The sequence below is a fragment of the Rattus norvegicus genome, chromosome 18 (genome assembly GCF_021556685.1).
Source record: "Rattus norvegicus strain SHRSP/BbbUtx chromosome 18, alternate assembly SHRSP_T2T, whole genome shotgun sequence".
NCBI lineage: Eukaryota > Metazoa > Chordata > Mammalia > Rodentia > Muridae > Rattus > Rattus norvegicus.
Window position 1 is genome coordinate 66,180,237 of NC_141551.1, and position 27,097 is coordinate 66,207,333.

The following is a 27,097-nucleotide window of genomic DNA, read 5'->3' on the forward strand; positions in this document are numbered from 1 at the left end:
GAAAGCTGTTCTAAATGTTTTCTTTATGTGGCTTAAATTCAGGACATCAGACATAGTGGACAAGTTTATACCTTCAGATGTCCAGTACAGTGTGTGTGTGTGTGTGTGTGTGTGTGTGTGTGTGTGTGTGTGTGTGTGTGTGTGTGTATGTGTGTGTGTGTGTGTGTGTTTGGATCTTCTAGAACTAGTTACGGCAGTTGTCAAATGCCCAACACTGGTTCTGGGAACTGAACTCTGGTCCTATGTAAGAGAAGCAAGCACTCTTAAGCACTGAGCTACCTCACTAACCTCCTCAAATGGTCATTTTTTGCTTTTAAATGAATGACCATAGAAAAGTGAGTATACTCTTTCATAAATTGATATATAAATTTGAGAGGATAGAAGCACATATTTGCCTATAGTTGAATCACTAATAATTTCCAAGTGATTTAACTCCACATTGAAATTCCCATGTGTTCAAACACATAACTGTTAAGTGTGCCACTCAATATGGTATGAACTATTTGTGCTTGCATGGGTTTTATTTGAACACACACACACACACACACACACACACACACACACACACACAAAGTAGACATGACATTTCACAATAGGGCATACATCCCGTAACGATATTTCTATTGCCACCATTTTATGTGTTCAGATGTAAAAACATAAACCAGCATTTAGAGAGGAAAAGCTAAGTTGAAAGAATCAATGATCAGCAATACAATATGAGAAATTCTACCCTTACTTATCCATATGGTAAAAAGTCAGAATCTATAAGGGGACCCTACAAAGATCTGTGACCACAGCAGATCTCTGTGTGTTTGAGGACAGCATGGTCCACATGGCAAGTGTCCGGATAGCCAAGGCTATAAAGGGAGACCATGTCTCAAAAATTAATTAGTTGATTAGCTAATTAATTAATTAAATCTATGAATCTTTATACTCATGTCTTTATAGCCTCCTAAGTAGTTAAGTTCACAGACCTGTGATGCCAGGCCCATCTTAAAATATTGTTTTTAAAACCAGGCAATGATGACATACACCTTTAATCTCAGTACTCAGGAGGCAGAAGCAGGCAGATCTCTGAGTTCGAGGCCAGACTGGTCTACAGAGTGAGTTCTAGGACAGCCAGGGCTACACAAAGGAACCCTATCCAGAAAAAAAACCAAACCAAACCAAAAAAAGAAAAAAGAAAAGAGAACACCAAAACACTTGTTTTTTAATTGTTTCTTTAAACCATAACTTTAAAAAAAAATATTATTAGCTACCCAAAAGTATTTTGGAAACACTTCTGCTTATCTGTCTTTAAAAACAGCTCCCAGAAAATGTTAATCTTTCCAACCACCATTATCCTCATGACTTTCCTGAGCTGACATAGCTACTCCCTGACAAGTTATGGAAAGGCTGGGTTCTGAAAGAATGGGAGTCTGAGGGAGCACTTCCCCACTTCAAGGGCAGCAGTTCTACCACTGGCTCTTTTGACATGGAGTCTACAAACGTCGCTTTTCCTGCCTGAACACCAGGCTATCAAACTTGCAAATAAACGCAGGCAAGCAGTCAGTACTAAGAAAACAAACAAAGGGAGAAAACAAACCAACCAGCCAACCGGACCACATTTGCAGTTCAGAATTGTGGCTGAGCCGTATTTTTGAAACTGGAGTCCTTCCTTCAAAACTACCCACTAGGGACTCAAAGGGTATTGTCAGTTTCAAGCTGAAAACGTTGAAATAAGGACCTCACAAGTTCATACCTAAGAGCTCACACCGGGGAAGAAGCCATTAACATGTGCAAAACAGAAAAATGACTTCTAAACAAAGGGAGCCCGTATTTCCCCACCCAGGGTGTGAATCCAAAGGGCTCGGGTTTCAAACCAGGTGGATCTTTGCGGCTTCCCTGCAGCTTGCTTACCGGTTGCTGAGTCTCTGACCAGTGATTAAACATCTGGTCACCTTAGTATCTTTATCTGTAACCCGAGGATGATGACGTCTTCTCTATGGCATGGTGAGAACTAAATACATGAAAAACATCCACTCCAGGGACTGGCAAATAATAAGTGCTTGGGGAAAATGCCAGTTATACTTCATTTCACGAATTTGTGAATAAGAATACCACAAGCCAAGTCATATTTTGACCTTCCCTCCCTCCCTCCCTCCCTCCCTCCCTCCCTCCCTCCCTCCCTCCCTCCCTCCCTCTCTCTCTTCCTTCCTTCCTTCCTTTCTATTTTTAGGGAGAGTCTCATCTAACCTGGGCTAGCCTTTGACTCAATGTTTATCTGAGGCCAACCATGAATCCTTGTCCTTTTGATTCTCTCCTGCCTTCTGCCCCCACATTCTGAGATTATAATACACTCTGTGTCTCCAGACAAACCACCCAGTTGCTGTATTTTTAGTAAAATATTAGATGCACATGTTCTTAACAAGTTAAACGCTTTGCTAAGAGTAAGGAAAGTAGATGGTCCCTGGCCCACTCCTGTGTCCCCCTCTCTAGGGGTGGCAATATCTGCTTCTTGAGCTGGGTACTCGGCTGTAGGTTCACCTTCCTGGTTTTGGTTAAAACCTTCACATATTACTTTGTGTTGTAGAATACTCTAAAATTATGACCCGGATTATAGTGATTTTCTTTCACCCAGAAGTTAATGATGGTCTGTTTTTTTCCTAGAGTTCTTTGTAATTATCGCTGATTTCTAGTCCCCCACCAATCTTTTGATATGATTTCCTGCGACGTCAATGAAATAGACAGTCAACCTTCCTTATTTATCTAAGTCTCCCTAGAAGTAAATGTGTCATTTGTCTTCCTCCCTTTCCCTCCAAATGTGGTCCCCACCTTCAAGCTTAGCTTCCTAGCTAAAAGCTGGTCTGACTTGAAGGATTTAATGGCATATAATTTACAATGGAATGTCTTCTTTTCATGGTGTATGTGTGTGTCTGTGTGTGTGTGTGTATGGTGTGTGTGTGTGGTGTGTCTGTGGTGTGTGTCTGTGTGTGGGGTGTGTGTGTGTCTCTGTGTGTGTGAGGTATGTGTCTGTGTCTGTGTGTGAGTGTGTGTCTGTGTGTGTGTCTATCTGTGTGTGTGTGGTGTGTCTCTGTGTAGTGTATGTGGTGTGTGTGTGTCTGTGTGTGTGTGTGGTGTGTGTGGTGTGTGTGTGGTGTGTGTGTGGTATGTGTGTGGTGTGTGTGTGGTGTGTCTGTGGTGTGTGTCTGTGTGTGGGGTGTGTGTGTGTCTCTGTGTGTGTGAGGTATGTGTCTGTGTCTGTGTGTGAGTGTGTGTCTGTGTGTGTGTCTATCTGTGTGTGTGTGGTGTGTCTCTGTGTAGTGTATGTGGTGTGTGTGTGTCTGTGTGTGTGTGTGGTGTGTGTGGTGTGTGTGTGGTGTGTGTGTGGTATGTGTGTGGTGTGTGTGTGGTGTGTGTCTGTGTGTGGTGTGTGTCTGTGTGTGTGGTGTGTGTCTGTGTGTGTGTGGTGTGTGTCTGTGTGTGTGGTGTGTGTGTGTGTGGTGTGTGTGTGGTGTGTGTGTGTGTGGTGTGTGTGTGTGGTGTGTGTGGTGTGTGTGTGTGGTGTGTGTGGTGTGTGTGTGGTGTGTGTGTGGTGTGTGTGGTGTGTGTGGTGTGTGTGTGTGTGGTGTGTGTGTGGTGTGTGTGTGTGTGGTGTGTGGTGTGTGTGTGTGTGTGTGTGTGTGTGTGTGTGTGTGTATAGATCAGAAGACAACAACTTTGAGGAGCTGGTTCATTCTTTGTACCTTGTGGCACCTGGGGATTGAACTCAGACATCAAACTTGTCGGCAAGCAACTTTATCTGCTGAGCTAACTCACCAGCTATATATACACAATGTCACATTGCCATGATGATCTTAAGAGGTTCATGCTGCAAATTGTGTCCACAGATTTTCTTTTTTACATCAACAATGATTTCATGTCAAAGCAAACTTAGGCAAAAACTAGATTCAACTAAACTTATATTTCTTTTTAAATACATTAATGACTTTCCCCAAATTGGCTTTTTATTACTGAAATATGGCGAGCATGCTGCACACACTTTTAACCCCAGCATTCCAGAAGCAGAGGCAGGTGGATGTCTGAGTTCAAGGGCTAGCGTGTTCTGTGTAATGAGTTCCAGGACAGCCAGGGCTATGTAGAAAGATTCTGCTTTAAAAAAAAAAGAAAAAGTTTCTGAACTTATCATTTTGGCATTTTCTCTTCTTATTTTACAAAACCAAATATTATATTATATCTGGTTATTGCCAGTCTTAATTTGTATGACTATTCCCCGACCTTCTCATCCAAACGTGCTTTAATGCAGAAGTTTGAAATACACCATTCAGAGGGACAGTTTTCTGCTCTTACAAGTGGCACTACGGTTGGTGGAGAAGACTTTCTACTCTTTTTCTGCGTGCTTTCTCGTCTCCATGTTCCTAGTAACTTGCAGCCATGAAGGCAGAGAGGGAAGGATGGAATTGGGAAAGAAGGCGTCTTTGTAGTTCAGTTCTGTCTTCTTTGTCTTCCTTTCCGACATTTTGATATGCTTGCCCAGCCAGTCTCTTCTGTGGTTGTTCTGGACAGCATAGCAAAAGTTAAATGAGAGAAAGAGACAGAGACAGTGTAGTCCTAATCAAGTAAATCATTAATCTTTTGCAATCCAGTGACCACCCAGTGCGACTCTCACACTGGGCTGTATCTAACCTTGTGGCATCTTAAAAAATAAACATATTTTGGGTGTCGTTTTCTTAATTTCCTTAATTTCTAATCATAGTTATGATTCAGGAGGGATAGGCCGGTGCCCTAAGCCCTAGCATGCCTTGGAGACTCCAGCCAGCAGTACTCACGCTGAATGTGAATGGGACACTGCTATTTGGAAATCCCTAGTAGGGATTTGCCAGTGCTGCTCAATCCGTGAGCTTATCAGAAGGCATAAGCAAGTTCCTGCCAGATTTAGTGAGGAGGTGTACTGTACTGTAGTTGCTTTTCTCTTGCTGCACTAAAACACCGTGACCAAAGCAACTTACAAAAGAACGAGTTTCTTTGGGGCTTACGGTTTTAAGGACTAGAGTCCATGATGATGGCGTGGACTTAGAAGGCAACTGGTGGCCAGAGCAGCTAAGAGCTCATATCTTGAACTGTAAGGAGGAGACAGAGAGGGCTCACTGGGAATAGAATTGTCGTTTGAAACCCCAAAGCCCATCCCCAGTGGCCTATGTCCAACAAAGGCATACCTCCCAATCTCTCCCAAGTAGTTCCTCTAACTGGGGACCAAGCATTCAAACATGTGAACCGTGGGGGCCATTTTCAGTCAAACCACCACAAGTCAACATTACCGAGGAAACTGAAGGGAATGTGCAGAGACATCTAGATAATGAGCTAAGCTTGGGGACACATCCAAATCTGACAGACTGTACCAGAAATATAGCTGGAAAACAATGGCAGAGGAAGGGGGGCCAAAATAGGTTTTAGAAACTAAATTTAAAAAAAAAAAAAACCTCTCATACATCAACTGACTTAAAGACAAACATCACGTGATCATCTCAATAGATGATGAAAAAGCTTTTGACATCCTGATAAAAATCCTAGAGAAAGTAGCACAGGAGGGAACACAACATAATAAAGTTACATGTGAGAAACCTACTGTGTGTGTCACCCTAAACGGAAAAAACAAACCTGAGGCAGTTCCACTGATATCAAGAGTGTGACAGGGCTGTTCACTACCCCCACTTCATTACAGCACTGCGTCCAAAGCTCGAGCTGGAGCCACAGGGAAGAGGGAGAGATTAAAGGCACAAGCATTTTAAAAGCAGAAGTCACACTATCCCTGTTTGCAGATGACATATTGTGTCTAAGAGATCCCAAAAAGTGTGACAAAAAATTTCTAGAAACGATAAACAAATTCAGCAGTGGGGCAGGATACAGAATCAATGTGCACAGAGCAGTGGCTTTTTTCCATACACCGAGAGTTTCAGAGAGAGAGAGATCTTAGACACACTCTCACTCAGGACAGCTTCAAGGAAAATAAAATATCTTGAAATAAACCTAACTATAAAGAAACACGAGATCCTGAAAATTCCTGTTAAATTGTTGAATCATATTACACGAAGTAATCCAGGTCCAGAAAGACACTGTGTGTTCTTTCTTATCTACGGGATTCTTAGGTTCAAATCTTCAGATGACATAATTTCAGAGTACATAACCTGGAGTGATGGCAGGGTAACGTAACAGTAAGGATGTCTGAAAACGTCATAAGGAATTATACTACTACGTGCTTAGCTAAAACTATCTATAATACATGTATGTTGGTGTATAAATGTGCATATGTACTTTAAATAAAATTTCCCCATCTGAGCTGACAATGTGACTGTGTCTCCTAGAAATACTAGAAACTACACTCAGGAGGCCTTACTCATGTGCCTCTTAAACGTGGTCTGGATAAAGACAGCACCAATTAATAGAGGAAGTAGCTTGAATGGGAAAATCTTATGGAGCCTCAACCGTACACAAAGAACTATGGGCAATGAGAAATGCCGAGAGTGGGAGAACTAGGCTGCCTCATGGATGAGCACAGCACTGGATATGCGATACCAAATGGTCAGCCCTGAAAATATGTGCATACAGGTACTGTCAGACAGATGGGCAAATTATATTTATGTATTTAGGAATATGTGCACATATATGCCTGTACTTACACACATAAATACGATATATCATATATATATATATATATATATATATATATCTCAACAATTAAAGACTTAAGAGGCCATCAATTTTCATGAGAGCAAGGGTAGAGTTTGGAGGAGGAAAGGAAAAGAGGAAACAATTTAATTATATTACAATCTCAAAAGAGAAGAAAAAGAAAAAATCAAAATCAAAATATAAGGTTCACAAGAGAGAAGTATAATGTCTTAGAGCTCTTTGAATATGACTGGAACTATTGACTATGAAGGTCGTGTGGCTGTCTTTCCCCTCCAACTTGAAAAAGGTGTACATGACCTTTATAAGAAAGAATGATAAATTATTAAAGAGCCATTAATCCTGTTAAACGATTATCCTCATACTGTTTAAGCATGTGACACTATGTATGTTTATGGCTTGTATTAGTTACAAAGGCTGACCACATTCATATATATATGTACATAAAAAATTATCGCACAGATAGTCTTCAAGTTAAGCCAGTTTTCTATTGTGGATGATTTCTTCTTCCCGGAAACCAAAATACTGGTGTCAAACTTTATATGCGGACAACAGTCTATCACTAGTGCAGGTTCCCACCTACAGATGGCGAGGCATTCTGGCTACCTGTGACTGGTGGAATAACAGGGGAGTTTCTGTTCAGCCTACTCTGGAGTTCCTTGATCTACTCACGGCCTAACTTTGTCATTCCCATGTTATGTCAGCGTCTGTTCCGTCATCCTCACTCAAAGCATCACAGCGTACCGGTAACTGGATAAAGCTCGTGCAGTGAAATAAGATGTTAGGCATCTACTGTGACCGAATGTGATGGCTTCAAACAGTGACGTTACCTCTAAAAAGAAAAAAATTCATGCTGAAAACTTTTTTTGATAGAGTTAGAAAAGTAAGTCCATTGGATATCTCGTTTGGAAAGGTAACAATGGGGCGGGGAGTGGTGTCTCTGGTGTTAGGCAGAAAAGAGGACAATTACTGTGACATAATCAAGTTCAAAGGTCATTTTTAGTACCCCAGTCTCTGAAGATTGAGCTTTCAATGCACCGAAGCGAGAAGTTCGGGAACTTTTTTTTGTTCCCATCAGAGGTTGAAGGAAAACTCTTTCCTGTTCTAAAGCCTCGGGGGCTCACGCCAGACAAGTGTCTGACCCATAGCGCAGCTGTCACAGTCAGGGAGGGTAGAAATTACAAGTTATCAAGTCACGTGTTCTGCTGAACACGTTCATGATCTAGGTTCTCAGAACGGCCAGCCCCGGTTCAGTAGCTTTATAATGTCACTGATTCTTCTTCTTTGGTTCTGCTCTTCTTATAGCATCTGGGGGTGGGTGGTGGGGTGGGTGGTAGGTGGTAGGCGGCTCAGTCTTTTATCTTTGTGGTCTTCTTCTCATCATAGTTTCAAAAAGGCTGTCACACGTGAAACACATGTCAGAAATCAAGTCTGTGTTACTACAGCAACACAAGGAAGAGGGCAGTGCCACCACGCTTTATTTTGAACAAAAGAGTAAACATTCTCACCCCCCCCAACCTCCTCCCCCTCCCCCACCCCGCACTCTTCTCCATTTCTTGTCTGAGCTGCAGATCTAAGCTACAGTGAGAAAGTGTTCACGTCTAGTTCTTATAATGAAGGAGGCCGAGGGAGAGAGTTTGGTAGTGACTCTTCGGTGCTGCCGTGCCATGTGTCTGCCTCAGATAGAGACAGACAAAGTTGCTGAGTCACAGTTGTCCCCATCGTCCACCCAGGACAGACTTCCGTGCAGAAGAGGTGACAGTAACCGATGCCTGGAGGCAAGCAACTGTGGTCAACTCTTAGGTTAGGAGTTTGGTCTTCCAATGAGGAAGACAATAACTTCCCTTGGGATCAGACAAAGAGTCTGAAATCGTTATTAGTAATGTTGCTCAAAACCTAAAATACGAGAACATGTACACCGCTGGGTGGATAGACATTTATCGTAATTCTAGGAAAATTGCATTTCTTTCACTTACTGAAATTGTAACCAAATTTTGAGATCTTTGGTTTTCTTCAGTGTCAAAGATCTCGCTGGTTTATTTTAGGGGTAAAAAATAAAAGATGAAGCTAAGGTTACGTATGAAATCTGGCCCTTTCGTTGAATAATAGGGTCTTATCGACCTCTGCTTTGTACCTCCCAGGTGTTCAGGCAAAAACTAAAACACCAGCTGTCGCCCTGAAAGCCTATCTGCTCTTTCAAATATTTCCTCTTTGTTTACCGAGTAAAGAGAGGAGGTTCAGGCAATAGAGAGGGAAAAAAAGGTAATTTTGAAAGAGATATACACTGTTACATTTTATTATGGGACAATAGAATGAACTTGCACGACTTGAGATTTGTGCAATTTGCTGACTGGCGTATGCCCTCACGCTGTACCTCTGTGTGTGACAAAATAACAAAAGAAGACCTAGCATATTAAAAACAACAGTACCCCTTTTGCCAGTGGGCTGTGTTAAGGGAGAGAAAAAGAAAATCGTCACTTTTTTCTCCCTCCCGGAGATCTGAGGGTAAAGGACGGACTCTGTAAGATGTTACATTAGAGTGGGCAGGAAACCGAAAAGACTGCCTCCAGCTCTAATTAGCAGGCCTCGTGACTCACTGAGTTGGCGTAACTACTGTTCACCTAATTTCCAACAAAACAGGCTGCTGTTACAGGCCTAATGACACTTTCAAGTACACATGGTATAAATAAAGTTTGTTTTTTTTTTTAAATAACCCTCTCCTTGGAAGGACTACAGAGGAATCTTGTACTGAGCAGTTCCAACCAGGAAGAGTTAATTATCTGCAAAGCGAGTGAAAACAAGAAATGGTGCCTTCTGGATCACGGAAAGTCATTTAAGAAGTGACTGACATTTCTAAAAGTTTCTGCTGCCTGTAATACGGCCGGCTGGCACTCGAACGTTAGTGGGTCATGTACCAAAGGATAAAGCGCTTGAGGCAACCATGAGACAACACTTGATATACCAAACAGTGGTTTTGAACCATAATCTGGCCTGAAAAACACCAGAATGTTCTGACATTTGATGCACTCGCAATCAGGCGGGTGCAGGGACACCTGTAATCAATCCAAGCCACCTCTAGAGCTCTGAGGGGAGAAAGGCTTCTCTATCTTCGTACTCCTGCCACTCCAAGCTGGATCTGTGCTTCCTCCTCTGCTACCTGTACCTCAGCACCGAAACCCGAAACCCGGGTGTGAGCCGCCCGTCCCTATCTCTCTACAGCCCCTGTTTCATTCGTAGAAACTTCTGTTACCAACCCAGGCCTCCGCTCCTGCACAAACTCCCTAGTTTTTGCACTCGGTGCTCTTGGGAATTCCCTCCCTCCATTTTGTGTGCTCTATTGTGATTATTTAACGTGGTCTTCATCAGCTCACGGATTTCACCTTCCTCACTAGTGCATCCCCAGGGCTTGCTGCCTGGAGTCAGAGAAAATACCTAATGAATGCACGGAACCAATACAACTCACTTTAAACTGTGTGCTCTCAGAAAACAGAAGCTCGCCTACTCCCTGTGATGCGGATTAGGTAGAAAAAATGATAACATTTCAGTGTCCTGAGAAACATGTAACATGCTTTTTTTTAAAAAAATTCATTAAAAGCAGACCTCAAATTCAGTTTACAGACATTTGATTATGTGACAGTTATGATGTTTTCAGAGTCTCTTCTACAACAGCCTTAACTCGAAGTGTCCATCATCCCTTAGAAATGGTATAAGGTGCATGGAATGAAATAGGCTCACGAAACCAGGCTCTGCGTCTAGACAACTGTCCCTGAGTTTAAATACCTGCATCTGTGTTGCTGCTCATTTGACTGAAAGTTATCTGACTCCTCCTCATAGTCTCTAAAATTATATGCATGCACATGTTTATGGTTTATTTTTGAATCGGGTATAGATTTCTTCTTGGACTACTTTGCTTTGTATTTGGGTAACTTGCTGTTTACCCCTAATCTGGGGCATTTTTAAGCATATCTTTTAAAAGCAATATCTTATGATTTGGACTAATGACCCTAATGCAGGAGCTAGCTCTCTGTATCAGGTAGTAAATGATAGTAGTAAACGATTAAATGATAAAAAGGTCCCATGGTGAAAACCACAACTTGCTTGCACTTGGTATAGTGAGAACAGAGACGTGGGTTAGAAAGAAAGATTAAAGATTAACATGGCAAGGTCTGAAACACTGAGGGAGATTCCTAAGAGTTGGATGGGAGTTAGCACAGACTAGACAGATAAAAGTTAGCCCCGACTAGACAGATCAAAGGAACAAGGGGTTCCTGGACCAGTGAAAGTAGACCAGCTGGCCCCTCCCCCTTCGCCTTGTCCTCGCTAGTCTCTTGTTAACTTGACACAAGTTCCAGTCATTTGAGAAGAGGAAGCCACAGTTGAGAAAACGCCTCTATCAGGCTGGCTTGTATGCAAGCCGGTGGGTCATTTTATTGATTAATAATTGATTGGGAGGGCACAGCCAGTTGCATGGGGTAGTGTTGCCTCTAGGCTGATAGTCCTAGGTGTTACAAGAAAGCAGGCTGAGCAAGCCATTAGAGAGCAAGTCAGATAGATAGCAGCTTCCTCCACGGCTTTGTTTTACCTGCCTTAAAGTTCATATCTCAGACTCTTGTCTTGGCTTCCCTTAAATAGGTTGTGACTCAGGATATGTAAACTCAAGTAAACCCTTTCCTTCCCACGTCGATTTTGGTACTGGCCTTTCTATCTCAATAGAAACCAAACTAAGATATCCCCAACCCCCGAAGAGACATCTAAGTCACTACTAGTTTCTCTTATGTTCCTGCTTGTAATGCAGTTAAATTATAAGGATTGCTTCCAACAAAACGTTCCACCCAAGAGACCTCAGACCACCCTAGGGACAAGCAACTAAGCATGAGATTAACCAAGAAAGACCACAGCTACATCTTGGTGGCTCCGATAGAGTTAATTGCCCCGGTAAAACTACAAGCTGGTCACGTAATTGTGAGAACAAAGGAAGCTTAGTTTAATTAATAGCACTGGAGACATCCGCAATATCAGATGGTCACTGGCAAAGTGACTAATAGTTACCAGTCAATAACTAACACAGTTGGAATCAGAAACAGACTGATGGAGCGGGTGTCAACCACCCCTAGCTGGCTAACAGCTTACGAGGCTGAGGCTGGAGATCACTTGGTCCCATAAATTTGAAGCATGTATGTTGGACAATACAGCAAAATCCACCTCTCAAATATGAATAGAACATAACTTTCTAAAATTTTAAGAAATTTCTTTAAGTAATGTTCCATCATCCTTTAAAATTACTCCTGAAGTAAGCTTGCTGACTTAGAAGAATTACACCCAGGTGGACTTTCCAGATACTTATTTACCAGGTCAAAGGCCATTGATGTTTTTAATGTGACACCAGGAGGTTTACATCAAGAAAAGATCTCCTGAAAGGAAGTCAATTCCAGATGAATTCAGGGATTTTAGCCCTTCTACTGAGAATCTCTATAAGCCAAACCCTTATGACTGAATAGTCCTCTTCTTATACCCTTAAAAAGTCCTAAGAGAATCAGCCAGTGGCCCTGACTCCAAGCTCTAGAGGACACTAACAACAATTTCAATGGAGGCACTGTTTTCATTCTTCCAATCTGCAGTCCCTGGGAAACCATGGTGGACAGGAGGCTAACTGCTATTGCATTCAGAGAGCAGCTGAGTTTGGAAATACAAAATGATAATTGAGAATTCTCAATTCCTAACTGAGAAGCAAACATAGGTAACCTCACACAATGGCTACAGTTAACCCTATTTGTAACAATGTAGCCGGCCCTGCTTGACACGGGTCAGTAGGATTCCACAGTCCAGCCTTCAGCGCTCCGCGTGCCCAGTGGGGGTTGGGCCGGAAGGGCGCGGCGGGGGGCGGAGCAGGTGGACAAAGGGGCGTGGCTCAGAGGAGGCGGAGACAACATGGCCGTGCCTCGAGCTTGGAGGACCTAAGAGGCGCGGCCGGGGCCACGCCCCGGGCGGGAGGGCCGCTCTGTGCGCGCCCGCTCTATGATGCTTGCGCGCGTCCCCCGCGCGCCGCTCTGCGGGCGGGGCGGGTCTCCGGGATTCCAAGGGCTCGGTTACGGAAGAAGCGCAGAGCCGGCTGGGGAGGGGGCTGGATGCGCGCGCACCCGGGGGGAGGCCGCTGCTGCCCGGAGCAGGAGGAGGGGGAGAGCGCGGCGGGCGGCAGCGGCGCTGGCGGCGACTCCGCCATAGAGCAGGGGGGCCAGGGCAGCGCGCTCGCTCCGTCCCCGGTGAGCGGCGTGCGCAGGGAAGGCGCTCGGGGCGGCGGCCGTGGCCGGGGGCGGTGGAAGCAGGCGGCCCGGGGCGGCGGCGTCTGTGGCCGTGGCCGTGGCCGTGGCCGGGGTCGGGGCCGTGGCCGGGGCCGGGGCCGGGGCCGCGGCCGTCCCCAGAGTGGCGGCAGCGGCCTTGGCGGCGACGGCGGCGCGGGCGGCTGCGGCGTCGGCAGCAGTGGCGGCGTCGCCCCCCGGCGGGATCCTGTCCCTTTCCCGTCCGGGAGCTCGGGACCGGGGCCCAGGGGACCCCGGGCCACGGAGAGCGGGAAGAGGATGGACTGCCCGGCCCTCCCCCCCGGATGGAAGAAGGAGGAAGTGATCCGAAAATCAGGGCTCAGTGCTGGCAAGAGCGATGTCTACTACTTCAGGTACCTCTCCTGAGGGTGCGAGGGTGGGGTTAAATGTCAGCTCGGGGTCAGAGGTCAAGAGCTAGCCTGGGCAGGGGTTGCAGGATTAGAGCCGAGTCATAAAGATCTGTGGCAAGGACCGGGTTGAGCTGGTATGGAAAGAGGAGGGGTGTGCGGCTGAAGCCCTTGGCAGAGGTTAGACCTCAGTGGAGTGAGGGGCACAAGTGTCTGAAAGGTCAGGACACAATCAGTAGAAGGCTTCCGGGAAAATGGTTTGCGAAGAAAGGGTTAATGGGAGGGATGGTGATTCAGGTCCATGAAAGGGTTAAAAGAAGGTGTAATTCATCGAAACTGTAAAACGCAGTCACTGTTGGCTCCTGTCCCAGCACGTCCCAGATTCATCATCAGAAGTGCGTTTAATCTTGCACATGTGGAAGAATTAGCCATCTACGGGAACAAAGTTTCAGTTAACTTTGTAGGATACAGTGAGGTTTCACATAAAGTAGACATTTGTAATTTCAGAAACTGGAATGCTTTGGCGTGGCAGTACATTCTCCGGTTTAGTTTTTTTTTTTTTTTTGACAACGGAAGTTGTCAGACTCCTAGACTAGCATTTGTTCCCCAGTGAACATGTGGCAATGTCTGGAGACATTTTTACTTCTCACCTGGGGAGAGGGTGCTGTTGGCATCTGGTGTGGAAAAGCCAGAGGTGCTACTGCTGTACTGTATAGTCCGCAAGCAGTCCGTGCAGGAATTCTTTTCCCAAGTATCAACCAGGACTAAAGTTAAGAAATCTGAGATGTTTCAAGGATTTTCACTTGACTGTAATCTCACAGTATTGTGCTTACACTGCTCCTGTCCTTCATGTGCGATAGGTGACAAGCTAAGGGAAGGGTCAGTGACCACTTGATACCATTGGGGGTTATAATCAAACTGACTAAATGTTCCTCCAGACCGCCCTTCATATAGGAAAAAGTGCAAACGTATTCAGCTCAGTAGTTTGGAGGGCCCTGCTTGTGGACAGATTGAACAAATTTCAGCCAGTGTAACATGTGAGTGTTTCGGAACTAGTTGTCAGTCATTCAGAAGTTGGAATAGTGTGAAGGATTTCCTATTGGTCATTTAGACAGGGCAGGAAAAGTATGCATAGTATCTTCAGTCCGTGTAGTTAAGTTTAACAGGTTAAAAAGTTATATACAATGCAAAATGCATGACTGCAGTTGCTGCACTTAGAACATAAGTATGAACATATTGGCTTCCCCTCCTCCTTGGTGCTGCTGGTCAAACCCAGGACCTGGGGCATCTACAGGCAAGTGTTTGCCACCAGTATCCCCAGACCCTGAACACATCCTCACTGGTTGCTTGGGACGATTGATTAGTTTACTATTTTTTCAGCTTTTGAAGTAAAAAAAAAAAAAAAAAACCAAAACAATCGTGTTGTGTTCTGATGAATTCTTTTCACTTTGTTTGAGACAACTTATTTTCAGTGTTGGGGATTAAGTCTTCTTTGCACACACTCCCCTGCCCCCCTTTAAAAGTTAGTGACCAGAGCCTTGCCAGGCGTCCCAGCTGGCCTTGACTTTGCCTCGAGCTCCCATGTTCTTGCACAGCTTCCTCTGTAGCTGGGATCACAGCTGAGTAGCACCAGGCCTGGCTAGAAAATTTACGTTAGAAATGTAAAGGTGATTTTGTGTGTGTGTGTGTGTGTGTGTGTGTGTGTGTGTGTGTGTGTGTGTTAATTTCTTCATTGCTCTTCAGTTCAGTTCTGTGAGGGTGCTAAAAATACAGCACTCCCACTCGCAGGTACCTTCGTTTCATTTCTGTCCCTGTTACAATTCTGCATTACTGTTACACTGTACTTCATTTCACTCTCACCTTTCCTAGTCGGCCGTCTGCACAGGCTCTGTGAACGGTTGCCAGTGTCTGTGTCTCGGAGGCAGCTGTACTCGACAAGAGTTTTTTTGTGTCCGGGATTGAGTCCAGTAGAGAAGGCTTCATTCCAGTTGAAATCTATATATCTCGTTGCTTATGAAACTTGTCTTGGGATATGGCTTGTTCGGTTTTGAGTGATGGATTTATTCAAACTAACTTTGCACTTTAGGAAAGCTTGTGTTTTTTGTTCTCTGGATATGTAGCTAGGAAAGCTATTTCAGCAGCCAAACTGGGTGTGGTTGCCCATGCCTGTAGTGTCAGATACTCAGGAAACTAAGGGATGGGATCACTTGAGCCCAGGAGTTTGGGCCGGCCTGGTTAACGTAATGAGACGCTTGTTTGTAGAAGTGTATTAGAGACTGGTCAAATAGTTTGGTAGGTAAAGATCCTTGCTGTCAAACCTGATGACGTGAGTCTGCTCTCTAGCTTCCACCTAAGGGAAGGGGAGAGAGGACTGGCTCTCACAAGTTGTCCTCTGATCGACTTGCCTTGCCGTGCACACATAGACATCAGATAATGGATGCATAGATGTAAAAAATTAAAATTAACTTTTACTTTTCTTTTAAGTTTTTTTTTTTCCCCCCGAGGGTTTTAGAGACAGGGTTTCTGTGTGACCCTGTCTGTCCTGGAACTCTCTTTGTGGACCATGTTGGCCTCAAACTTACAGAGCTCTGCCTGCCTCTGCCTCCCGAGTGCTGGGATTAAAGGTGTGCACCAGCGTACTCAGTTTAAAAGTTAATAAATAACCAGAGCTTTTGACTGTTGTGGAGCTCTTGTCTAGCATTGATGACGACGATGATGATAGAGTCTTAACTGCCCTGTGATTCATTATGTAGACCAGGCTGGCCTTGCACTCTTAGAGATTTACTTGTCCTATTTAGGCCACCGTACACAACCTCTTTTATGGAATGCATGTAGTGTACCTTGTGATTCACCTCTGAGAGGCTGAGGAAGCCAGAAAATACAGTGTGAAGCTCGCAGTGCATTAGTTCCTTTGACTTGTGATGATGATTTTGTGTGATGGATTATGGTGGTAGACCAGTGTAACCGAGTTCAAATTAGTTTTCTGACTCAGTTTTACATTTTGGTGTCTCCTAGTGTACCTGCCTTTAAACAGAAGCTCACAAAACTGTATCTGTGTATCTGTTAGTGGTATGTTTTAAGGGTGAACTCTTCTGCTGGTAATGTGAACACATGTGTCCAGCTGTTCACACAGATTCTAATAATGCTAACCCTCAAATTAGCCTGCTCCTGGGGAGATTAATTTAAACTAAGCCATGCCTCTTAACAGACAGAGGGTGTGCCTGACACTTATTAATTGGGCTGGAAATAGACGCACAGGAAAAGCCTTAGGTTTTGGTAGAATATGTTTTGGCTGCATCTTGAAACTGCTAGGGTTGTAATAGAAGACCTCTGGTTGCCAGTTAAGCACTGTAATTATACCTCTGTCAGGATTACTGAGATAGGGTTGGGCAGTTCATATATTATCATCCAAAGCATGTTTTAAAAAAGGGTGTGGTTTGTTCAACTACTGGGTACGTTGGTACAATTTCTGAAAAAAATTCATTGCCACATTTGAACCCATAAAACAGTAGTTTTCTTCCTGGCCAGTATTTGGCTTTCTGGGTAACACTGGCTGCTTATACTTCCGTCTCCACAAGGTTCTTTAGGAGCTTGCTCTCTCCCCTTTCTCTCTCTACCTTCTTCTCTTTTCTTTTGCAGCCCTTGTTGGGCTTGACAGTTGCCATATGATCCCAGGCTGGCTTTGAAGTCATGGCAATCCTTCTGTCTCAGCCTCCCAAATGCTGACATTGCAAGCATACACTACCAGCCTTGGGAAGCTTCACTTTCTTGAAAGAATAGGACCCAGATGTTGTTGAGGTCCATACGAATCACAAGTGATCGTGATGGAAAGTCTCCAGAGGAGAGGCGTAAGATTAGGTCTGGAGAGGCTTCTGCAGCTTGTCGGCTCACCAGTGGTGCATCTCGAGTGTGCCAAGGCATCCCATGCTCCCTTTACCCCTTCTCTAGTGGGTCTGCCTGTCATACAGACCTCATAGCATTTGACACAGGGACTAATACTGTCCTTGCTCAGGTAACCAGACAGGCAGCAGACACAGTAAGGAGTGACTGTAGTTTATTTCTGCTCCCAATTCCAAGGCATACAGTGCATTGTAGTCCTATCCCGGGTTATTTATTTGGAGCAAATTAATACTGTATAATTTCATTCATAAGTAACTACTTAAGTGGACTGCTTGTGGAGATAAGACTTCTATAACCACACAAAGCTCAAACATTGCAAATGTAAAAGAGAAGTCAGCAGACAGTCAGGATTATTTTCCTGCCACAGTGGTCCTTTCGCTGTTTGCTAAGAGGACAGAAACACTGAGTGCAGTGTGGGCTTCATGGTGGACATAGGATGCTAATAAAAGTAGGAGCCTCTAGAGGCAGTCCTGGAGATTGGAGCATTGCATTACGGTAAAAGGTAAAAGGATGGCCATTCAGCCCATTAATGATGGAATGAATCAGCCAACATGGGTGGAGCAAAGGTCACTAGGTTAGAGAAGTGGTTGAAAGGTTAAAGGGAGCGAGGTTTAGAAAGAGCCTCAAATGCAGAAAGAGGTATAACTCTCGCTGATGGGGAAAGCCCACCAAAAGCTATTACTTTTATTTTTTTAAGTTTATTTTAAACTTACATAAAACATAAACGTTATCCATTTATTTGTATATTCTAAAGCTAAATTTACATAGAAGTTTTTTAAAGAGGAGCTGAGGTTGCAGTGCTGTTTTAGGAAGAGCATCTGAGTACTTCAGAATGGAGAGACTGGCAGACTACAAATCAGTCTGTCTGTCTGAGACCATTTTGACTGTGGCCATGTGCAGGATAGGTTCAAGTGTGATTATTTAGTAGCTGATCAGACATGGCGTTAGACATGTAAACATGGAGTTAGTACACGAGTAGCACTGGAAGATGTGGTGCAGGGGGCTGGTGAATGCTTGTTTAGAAAAGCTTACATTCAGAGTGGGCGACGGAGTTGTGAGCAGTTGGCCTTACTCAGCTTTCCTGTCAGGGCGCACTGTTTTCTGAAGCAGGGCTGTGTATTTTTAAATAATTTACTTGTTGTTTTCTGTTCATAGGGTTTCAAAGATAATTCTAATTTTCACAATTTAGCCTCAGATAAAACTTGATTACTTGGTCCACTAGTTTTTTTTTTTTGTTTTTTTTGTTTTTTTGGTTCTTTTTTCCGGAGCTGGGGACCGAACCCAGGGCCTTGCGCTTCCTAGGTAAGCGCTCTACCACTGAGCTAAATCCCCAGCCCCGGTCCACTAGTTTTTAATGTTAAGGTAATCTTTTGTTTGTTTGGTTGTTTTGAATATTAACTCAAACTTTTTTGATTTAAAGTAGTAAAGAAACATTAAAAGTTTGTTTAGAGAGGTGGCTCAGTGGTTAGGAGCACTGGCTGCTCCTCCAGAGGATGTGCGTTTTATTACTAGTACCCACATGGCGTCTTAGCTGTCTGCTATTCCAGCTCCACGCGATAGAAGGGCATTGCATGTATGTGGTACTCAGATATACACACAGGCAAAATACCATACAAATAACATACGTTAAAAATACAAATATTTTTTTTAAAAAGTTGAGGTTTTGGTTAGTTTAAGCTTTTCCATTTTAAGTATGTAGAAATTCTTTGTGTGAGGGTTTTCCTTACTTTCTCAGTAAAGTTCTTCCTGATAGTGGTGAGTAGTGCTGTACTTTTGACCGTGTTCACCACCATAGCCCTCTTGCCCTCTTGAGATGCCCCTGTCCCTCACAGGCTGCTGCATCCTGCTCCGCGGTGGTGACTGCCACACTCATAGCTCACCTTGTGGGAAGCTGCTTTGAGGAGATGTAAAGCTGTATCATCGAAGCTCTGTCATCAAAACAGGTCCGGCTGTTAGCGAGGCCTCAGAGGATGGTTTCCGTTGCACCCTGCAGGTCTCCCGAGACAGTGGCTGAGCAAACTGCAGTTGTCTGGCTCATGCCTTGGTGGGTCCAGGTGCGTTGAGTGGGACACAAACGCAAGTCCCTGAGTTCAGTGTCTCTGTGCAGTTCACGGTTTCTTCTACATACACTTTCTTTTGAATAATTATATTTAAGAATCTTTAAGGTGGAGTTAGATTTAGCAACCTCTTTAAACAGTTTTACAGGAATTAAAGAAATCCGGAACTGTCCTCATGTGAACTGAGAATCCAACTCCTGACTTTGATTTTTATTTAAATGGTGGGTAAGAGAAATGAAAGGCATGATTGCAAGTTAGCGTCGGGACAGATAGGGGCAGTTGGCAGGGAACTTTTCTCTGTGGTTGAAACTGAAATAGTATTTCATTACTGGATTAGCTTTGGTCAGAGCAAACTGAAAATGACTAATACCATTCAGCAGTCTACTAACATGAGAAAAGAGCACTGCCGTAAACTTAACTTACGAACTGACACTGTAAACTAAATGTTTACTCGACACTGTAGAATAGAAGCTTAGGCACTTCGCAAGCGCTGGTGGACGGGTAGCAGCCATCTTAGAGGACAGATGGGGATGTAGTCATTGCGTGTGCTCAGCCAGGCTCTCTCGGGAGGTTGCTACTGCGCAGATGACGGGAATCTGCTGGGAACATTTCCTACTTAACTGTGCTCCTGGGCCTTGTCCTCCCAGTGCTTGGCTTCATCTCCTGTAGGGCAAGGCCCCTGGTCTTACATTGCTGAGACAGGCAGCTTACGTTACTGAAGCATGTGACAGAAAGGACAGTGGCTTCTCCGTCTGGTCTCGGCATGGCACACACCTCCCAGATGCCTTGGAGAGTCTGATTTGCTTGGTAGGCGTGGAGCAGGGCTAACGGCAACACTTGATATTGCTAACGCTGAAAACGTGACTTCTGCATTTACCCTTTCTGGATTATATAATCAGTGGAGTTTGTGAGACTTTTGAAAGTTGTAATTAGTACTTTATATTTGATATTTGTCTCTAAAGCTAATTAACAAAAGAGCTATTTTGAGTCATGTTGCCCATACACTGAATCGCTTCTGCTGTGCTGGAGGCTGGCTCTGGGCCCTGTGCTTGCTGGGTAGCACCGTACCCCTGATCTGTGTCTTCAGCCACTGGGAAGTGAGAGTCTGGGGTTGAGCTCTCAGGCGTTTCGTCTCTTTGGGGTCTATAGAGAGAAGTGGCTGGGGTGTAGCCTCAGTGAGTTATCCTCTCGATGCAGTGACACTGTGGTGCTAGCATATTTTTAAGGTGAATTTTAACACATAGGAAATACCTCTTGCACATTCAATTTTGAAATTTATTAGTTTTTCCCAAATGACTTCCACCAAAGGCCTCAAATTACTTTTGTTTCAGCCACATGCTAAGCATAGTGGTGTTTATCTTTTCGGTAAAAGTTACTGCCTGAATATTTCAAGTTCTGAAAATAAGTCAGTTGGAACAAGGTCCATACTGGATCTCCACTTTTTATTGTGGTGAAAAGATTTTTAGGAGGAAGTCTGATTAAGAATTCTCATTTTAGGGGCTGGGGATTTAGCTCAGTGGTAGAGCGCTTACCTAGGAAGCGCAAGGCCCTGGGTTCGGTCCCCAGCTCCGAAAAAAAGAACCAAAAAAAAAAAAAAAAAAAGAATTCTCATTTTACTTTTTAGAAAGATATTTTTCCTGTTTTTCTCTATGTACTGGAGATTTTTTCCCAACATGGGATTTTTATTGCTTCTTTGGAGATTTCACGTCATAGACCCCATCACATCCACTTCCCAGTCCTTCCCTGTCCAGCCCCTGCCCACCCCCTTCTGACCTCCCTGCCAGCAAAAGAGAAAGAAACAAGTTCATTTGTGTTATCTTTATACTCACTGGAGCGCGGTCAGACTCTGAGTGGCCGGCCTACCGTGCTGGGAGCCATCTATTGCCTGAGCTACTCTTTGTTCTGTGGGTCCCCTGCTAACTGGACTGCCTGGTTGGCCTCAGTGGGAGAAGAGGCGCTTAGTCCGACTGACACTGGATATCCCAGGGCAGGATGGTACCCAAGGGGTGTTTCTCTGAGGAGAAGGGGAGGGAGTAGTAGAGAGAGAGATTTGTCAAGGTTGGACAGGGAGGAAAGAGAGGGGGAGGGGGCTTCGATTGGAATGGAGAGTGAATAAATCAATTAATTAATGAAAAAAAAGACCCTACTGTTCCATGGCTTTCTGTTTAGGCTGTTACTACCTTTTTTTTTTTTTTTTTCTGTGTGTGGGAGGGTGGAGGTAGGGCTGTCACTGATGTCTTCCGTGCTCCTCTTTCTCAAGTATGCGTCTGCAGGTGTCAGGAGCGCATCTGCTCTCCCGTGTGGGTGCCAGGTGAGCATTTTTCACTGAGCGTCCTCCCTTCATTCCTTAATTCTTTTTTTTTTCTTTTCTTTTTTTTCGGAGCTGGGGACCGAACCCAGGGCCTTGCGCTTGCTAGGCAAGCGCTCTACCACTGAGCTAAATCCCCAACCCTCATTCCTTAATTCTTAAAAGCCACCCAAGCCACCCGGGCTGGGCTGGAATTCTCTTTCTTGCTTCAGCTTCTAAGTAGCTGAGAGCACAGCATGTCCTAGGCCTGGCATCGTCCTCCTTCCCTCTCTATTCCTTTACTTGTTAGCCATTTTAAAGATGGTTTTTCAGAATTTCTGTATTAGTCATGAGTTTGGATTGCTAGAGCTACCTGAGTATTCTAGCATGATTAAAGCTACAATAATAAATGACTGAACAGTATAGTATTTTTATAACTTCAAATTAGTGAGTGATATAGAAAGACTTAAGTAGTAAAACTGACTAAAAATGATGATTTTAATTTTAAGATTCATCTCAGCATGCTGCAAAAGAAAACTATGTTCTGTCTTACTCAGTTGATAAGGCTTCTTGCTCTCAGAAAGTTACTTTTGTTCGGTGGTTGCCTCTAGATAATGACATTTGAGAGTTTTAGGAAAGGGGGTGTATAATATTTGGTTGTTGGAAGTATGTATAAGAAGGAAACATACAGGAATCGTAGTAGAACAGTCTCAGAGGCTTGCATAATTGTTTTTCCCTTGGAATCATAGTGACACGGGTGCCCAGGGGGCCATGACCATCAGCTGCGCTTGGCAGATTGGAAAGCTCATTGACAGGCCTATCCTGTCTGGGAATATACACGGGAGAAGCTCAGGATATCGGAGTTGGCAGAAAAAGTCTGCAAGCAGTCGGTTTGACGGAGAGCTTTTGATGACTTAAGAATTTGAACTTGGTGCTGCATGGGTAGCTGATGGGGCTTGAAGGATTGCTAGTGTCCGTCTGGCTTTGAGGGTTAGGTGCTCCATGGGCAGTGGTGGATGCTGTTGGCAAAGATGGGGACGACTGGTGATGTGTAGGCAGTGTGTGAGGTGGATGCATGTGGCTGGTGAGGGTGGGCAGTGCTCAGGCAGTGTTGAGAGTAACCTGGTATTGAGAGAGTTTTCAGTGTAAGTTCCACTGGCCATGAGCACTCTGTGGGCGATCCTCTCTTCTTTGCCAGCATGGATTTTGGTCTGGGCTACTTTACTTTATTCTGGTGACTGGGGACTGTACTAGTCATCTGTTGGATGAAGTTCGTGTACTTTGAATTGTGTTTCAAGAATGTTTAAGGCAGGGATTGTGGAAAACAATGTTGATAGGCCTTCCAGCTGTCCAGACTCTGATGGCAGGACATGTGCTGTGCTTAGCCTGGAGCCCAGAGTCACTTCCATCCAGAGGGATGGCTGACTGTTTAGTTTTCCAACAATTTAAAAATTCTCTGGGGCTGGAGAGATGGCTCAGTGGTTAAGAACACCCGACTGTTCTTCCAGAGGTTATGAGTTCAATTCCCAGCAACCACATGGTGGCTCACAACCATCTGTAAAGAGATCCGATGCCCTCTTCTGGTGTATCTGAAGACAGCTACAGTGTACTTATATATAATAAATAAAATAAATCTTTAAAAAAAAATTCTCTGTCTGTTGAATTACGTTGCACTCATTGTGACTTCTCAGTCCGGGAGCACAGCCTCTTTGAGATGCTTTCTGGGATTCTGAGAATTCTGCAGACACAGTCACAGTCGGCTCTGGCATATTTGGCTCATAAAAATTGCAAGATAAGACTTTGAGGACATTATCCTCCACAGCAGTTTCTTTCAGACTAATGACATAGAAAACCTTTTAAGGAAAGTCTATGCAGTTCTGGTACTTTTATAATTTTGCATCTTCAGCAGTTTTTTGTTGTTGTTGTTTGTTTTTGTTTTTTGTTTGTTTAGAAGAAGTAAATTGTTTATTTATCTGGATTCTTTGGGATTAAAGGCCAGGCAGGTACCCTCACATCTGGCTAAGAAGAAATTATTATTGATGGGTTAATTTTATTTATTTATTTTTCTTTCTTTAGATCTCTGTGCTTTTTTATTTTTACTTCCAAAATTATGATAGAATTACATTTCTTCACTTTCCTTCTTCCAAACCTTCCTTTATACCGTTCTCTGTGCTCCTTCAAATATATGACCTCTTTTTTCATTAGATGTTATTGCATGTATATCTATGCATATATGTGTGTGTGTGTGTGTGTGTGTGTGTATACACAGACACATATATATTTCTAAATGTAACCTGCTTGTTAACAGGCTTATTTAAGACAGTTTGTGGGGTTGGGGATTTAGTGCAAGGCCCTGGGTTCGGTTCCCAGCTCCGGAAAAAAAAAAAAAAAGACAGTTTGTGAAAGCGAAAGTCGAGTCAGAATTGAATGAACAGATAGTCTGCAGATAGTAATGCTTGTTTTCCTTTCAGTTGTTATGGTAGTTTTAGTAGGGAATGTCTACATATCAAAATTTGAGAGTTTCATTTTTTCCTGTTGTAGATGTTATAAGCCTATGCCAGGTTATGTGGGTTCCAAATGCATATGTTTTAGATTAGCTACCGACTTTAAAAGTTTCCCGGCTCTTGGCATTGTATATAAACCAGTGTTTTCAAAAGACAGTTGGAAAGAAGTTGGTGAGAATGAAGACTCTGGCAGGGGATTGGGAGCGCGCGTCTGTGTCTGTGCTCAGTTCTGACGGCGACAGAAGGATAATCTGTAGCAGCCCGTGCAGCACCTTCAGTGTTAACTGATACATTATGTCTTTCTTGAGAAAGTAAAGGGGTTTCTTCAAGACTTGTAATAATTCCAAAATTAAACCAAACCCCTACAACTATAATTTGTAACAAATGAAAACAGACTACTGTTAAAAAGGTTATATAGGGATCTATTTAAAAAGATTATATAGAAGCTACTAATGTTTCCCTTTGTACAGTTAAACATATTTTCTTTTAGTCCAAGTGGTAAGAAGTTCAGAAGTAAACCACAGCTGGCGAGATACCTGGGAAATGCTGTTGACCTTAGCAGTTTTGACTTCAGAACCGGCAAGATGATGCCTAGTAAATTACAGAAGAACAAACAGAGGCTGCGGAACGATCCCCTCAATCAGAACAAGGTTGGTAAATGTACTTGTAATGTGGACATGCACTTCCTAGGCTCTCCACCAGTGTTTCATGTTGTGTTTGGGTTGTGATCTTGGTTGGCTGAAAATGTCTCTCCCTACTACAGAGCCTTTTAAAACTTACAAGTGAGACTTATGTTTCTATATTTGGAAGTGCTTGGAAAAATGTGTTAAGTAATTGTGCATAGTAGAAAACAATATTTCAGTATGTCATTAGGCCAACATGGGCACCAACCACACTTTGTGACTTTCTCTTTTTTCTTTCTTTCATTCATTCATTCATTCATTCATTCATTCATTCATTCATTCATTCATTTTTCAAGATACGGTTTCTCTGTGTAGCCCTTGTTATCCTGAAACTCATTCTGTAGACCAGGCTAGCCTGTAACTCAAAGATATCCCTGCTTTTTCCTCCCAAGTGCTTGTATTAAAGGCATTCATCATCACCATTTATCTGGCTTGTTTTTTTCTTAATTTTTTTTTCTATTTCCTAAAAAGAGGCAACATTCCCACATAGTGTATTGTGTCTAATTTTATAGTTAGTTCAGAAGTTGTGCCTTTGACGGTGATGACACCTACCCGTAGACATCACTGTTCTCGTCAGGTTTCACGAGCTCTAAATTTTCTTGAACTTGTTGCTTGACTATTCTGTAGCAATATAAATAAGTTACATTTGAATATGTTAATTTAATTTGAGGCTTTAGAATCTTTTTTTTTTTTTAAAGCTTCTGTTCTTCCAAGGACAACTGGCCATGTATGACCCACAGATGACGCATTGCCTTGCATGGTTCCTCTAAGTATGTTCTCACCTCAGCACTGAGACAGGAGCTGAGGTGAAGTCACTGCAGGTTCCTCAGGGATTTCAGGGACTTTGTTATCAGTTGTGAAAGGGCTTCATTTCTGTACATTTAGGAGTCTGTCTGTGTGTTACCATCAACACACTTTCTCCCTCAGGCTTGTGAAGTTCAGGGTGAAAAGCAGAGGCATTTCTTAGGCTCTGACTGCTGTGGCCGGCCAGAGCCTCAGTGTGCAGTCCTGAGGAAGCAGGCTGTGGGCTCAGGCGGGCGGGCTATGCTGGGTTTCAGCAGCTACACTCACTCACACACAACATTCTTACTCTGAAGGCCCGAGGCCTTTTGTAGAATTGGGCAAGAAAACTCCTATAGCTTTATCATGAGAAAATACAGTGGGAATTTACATAAAAACATTTAACAAAGTATTGACCCATGCTATTTTCCTTTTTTTCAAACTGCCCTTTCCTTCCTTAAGGGGCAGCCACCTTCTGAGCACCGAGCCATCCTGCTTAACATGGCGTCCGGTGTAGGAAGCTTTCTGGTTCAAGCTCTTTATCTCATTTTTTTGTTTTTGTTTGTTTTTGTTTGGAATACACAAACTCACACACACATCATGTGCGTGTGTGTAATATATTGATGGATATAGCGACTACATTTTTCTAGAACTGCTGCTGTAAACTCTAGTTATAGCACTGCCTGCATGCCTTAGAAGGACTTACATATTTATGAAATGAAGAGAATGTGTTTAGATTACCCTGCTGTGCCCAGAATCACAGTTTAGCCTCCTTTAATGTAATTTGAAGCTTTACGTCCTGACAGTTATGGTTCGTTAAACCCCAACACTAATTGGTCTCTAGTTTGTGTGCACCCTTCTGCTCTAGCCGCTCTGGACCGCTCTTCACCCCGCAGCATGGCATGCGCTTTCGGGATCTGCTTGCTTCTGTGCTGTTTCCTCTGCTTGGAATGTGCTCCCCTCCCCCTCACCCGGTGACCTCCTCAGCTGAGGCTCAGCTCCATTGCCTGCATACCGGGGAATCCTGTCCCTCCCTCCGAGATGACCATGTGCTTCAGCTAGACTGTGAGCTCCACGAGAGCAGGACTCTTTGCTTTGTTGTTTTGTGTAGTTGCCCCAAACCTTGCACGTAGTAGCCTATTAAATAAATACTGCTTTACTCTCCATTTGATTCTAGAAGGGTGTAGTGATAATAAATGCTTATTCAATAAATGTGTACAACACGCGTGTGGAGGTGCCGGTTGTTTTCATTGTTTTCCACTGTGTGAAGGTTGTGCTGCCTGGTCTACCTTGACCTGAGTTTTGTTTTAGGGAAGTAGCCACAGTTTTACAAGCAGACTTGCTTTGGGAGTGACACTATCATTCCAAGCAGGAAAATGTGGTAAAATGAAGTTGTTTTTCATGACGCGCTGAGTAAAGAAAACTGGGAATGACAAGTGGCAGACAGAAATCTCAGTATGCAGCAAGCTTGGTCAGGGGTAATTACTCATTGGGTACTTTCCTTTTTTTAAGTTTTTACAAGAGGTTTTCTTCTTAGAACTGGGGATATAGTCAACAAG

At 43.7% G+C, this 27,097-nt stretch overlaps 1 protein-coding gene across 2 annotated transcripts in view; it reads left to right on the forward strand.

Annotated features, from left to right (window-relative positions):
• The first annotated feature begins 12,678 nt into the window (after positions 1-12,678).
• The window catches only part of Mbd2 (methyl-CpG binding domain protein 2), a 67,043-nt gene continuing 52,624 nt past the window's right edge, over positions 12,679-27,097 (forward strand). Inside the window, exons 1-2 of one of the 2 annotated variants that reach the window (XR_015642456.1) lie at positions 12,679-13,333; positions 24,566-24,725. Coding sequence is in view for 1 of the 2 variants with exons in the window: in NM_001115025.1 (NP_001108497.1) it covers positions 12,789-13,333; positions 24,566-24,725 (705 nt within the window). In the remaining variant the exon portion in view is untranslated. 2 annotated transcript variants of the gene reach the window in all.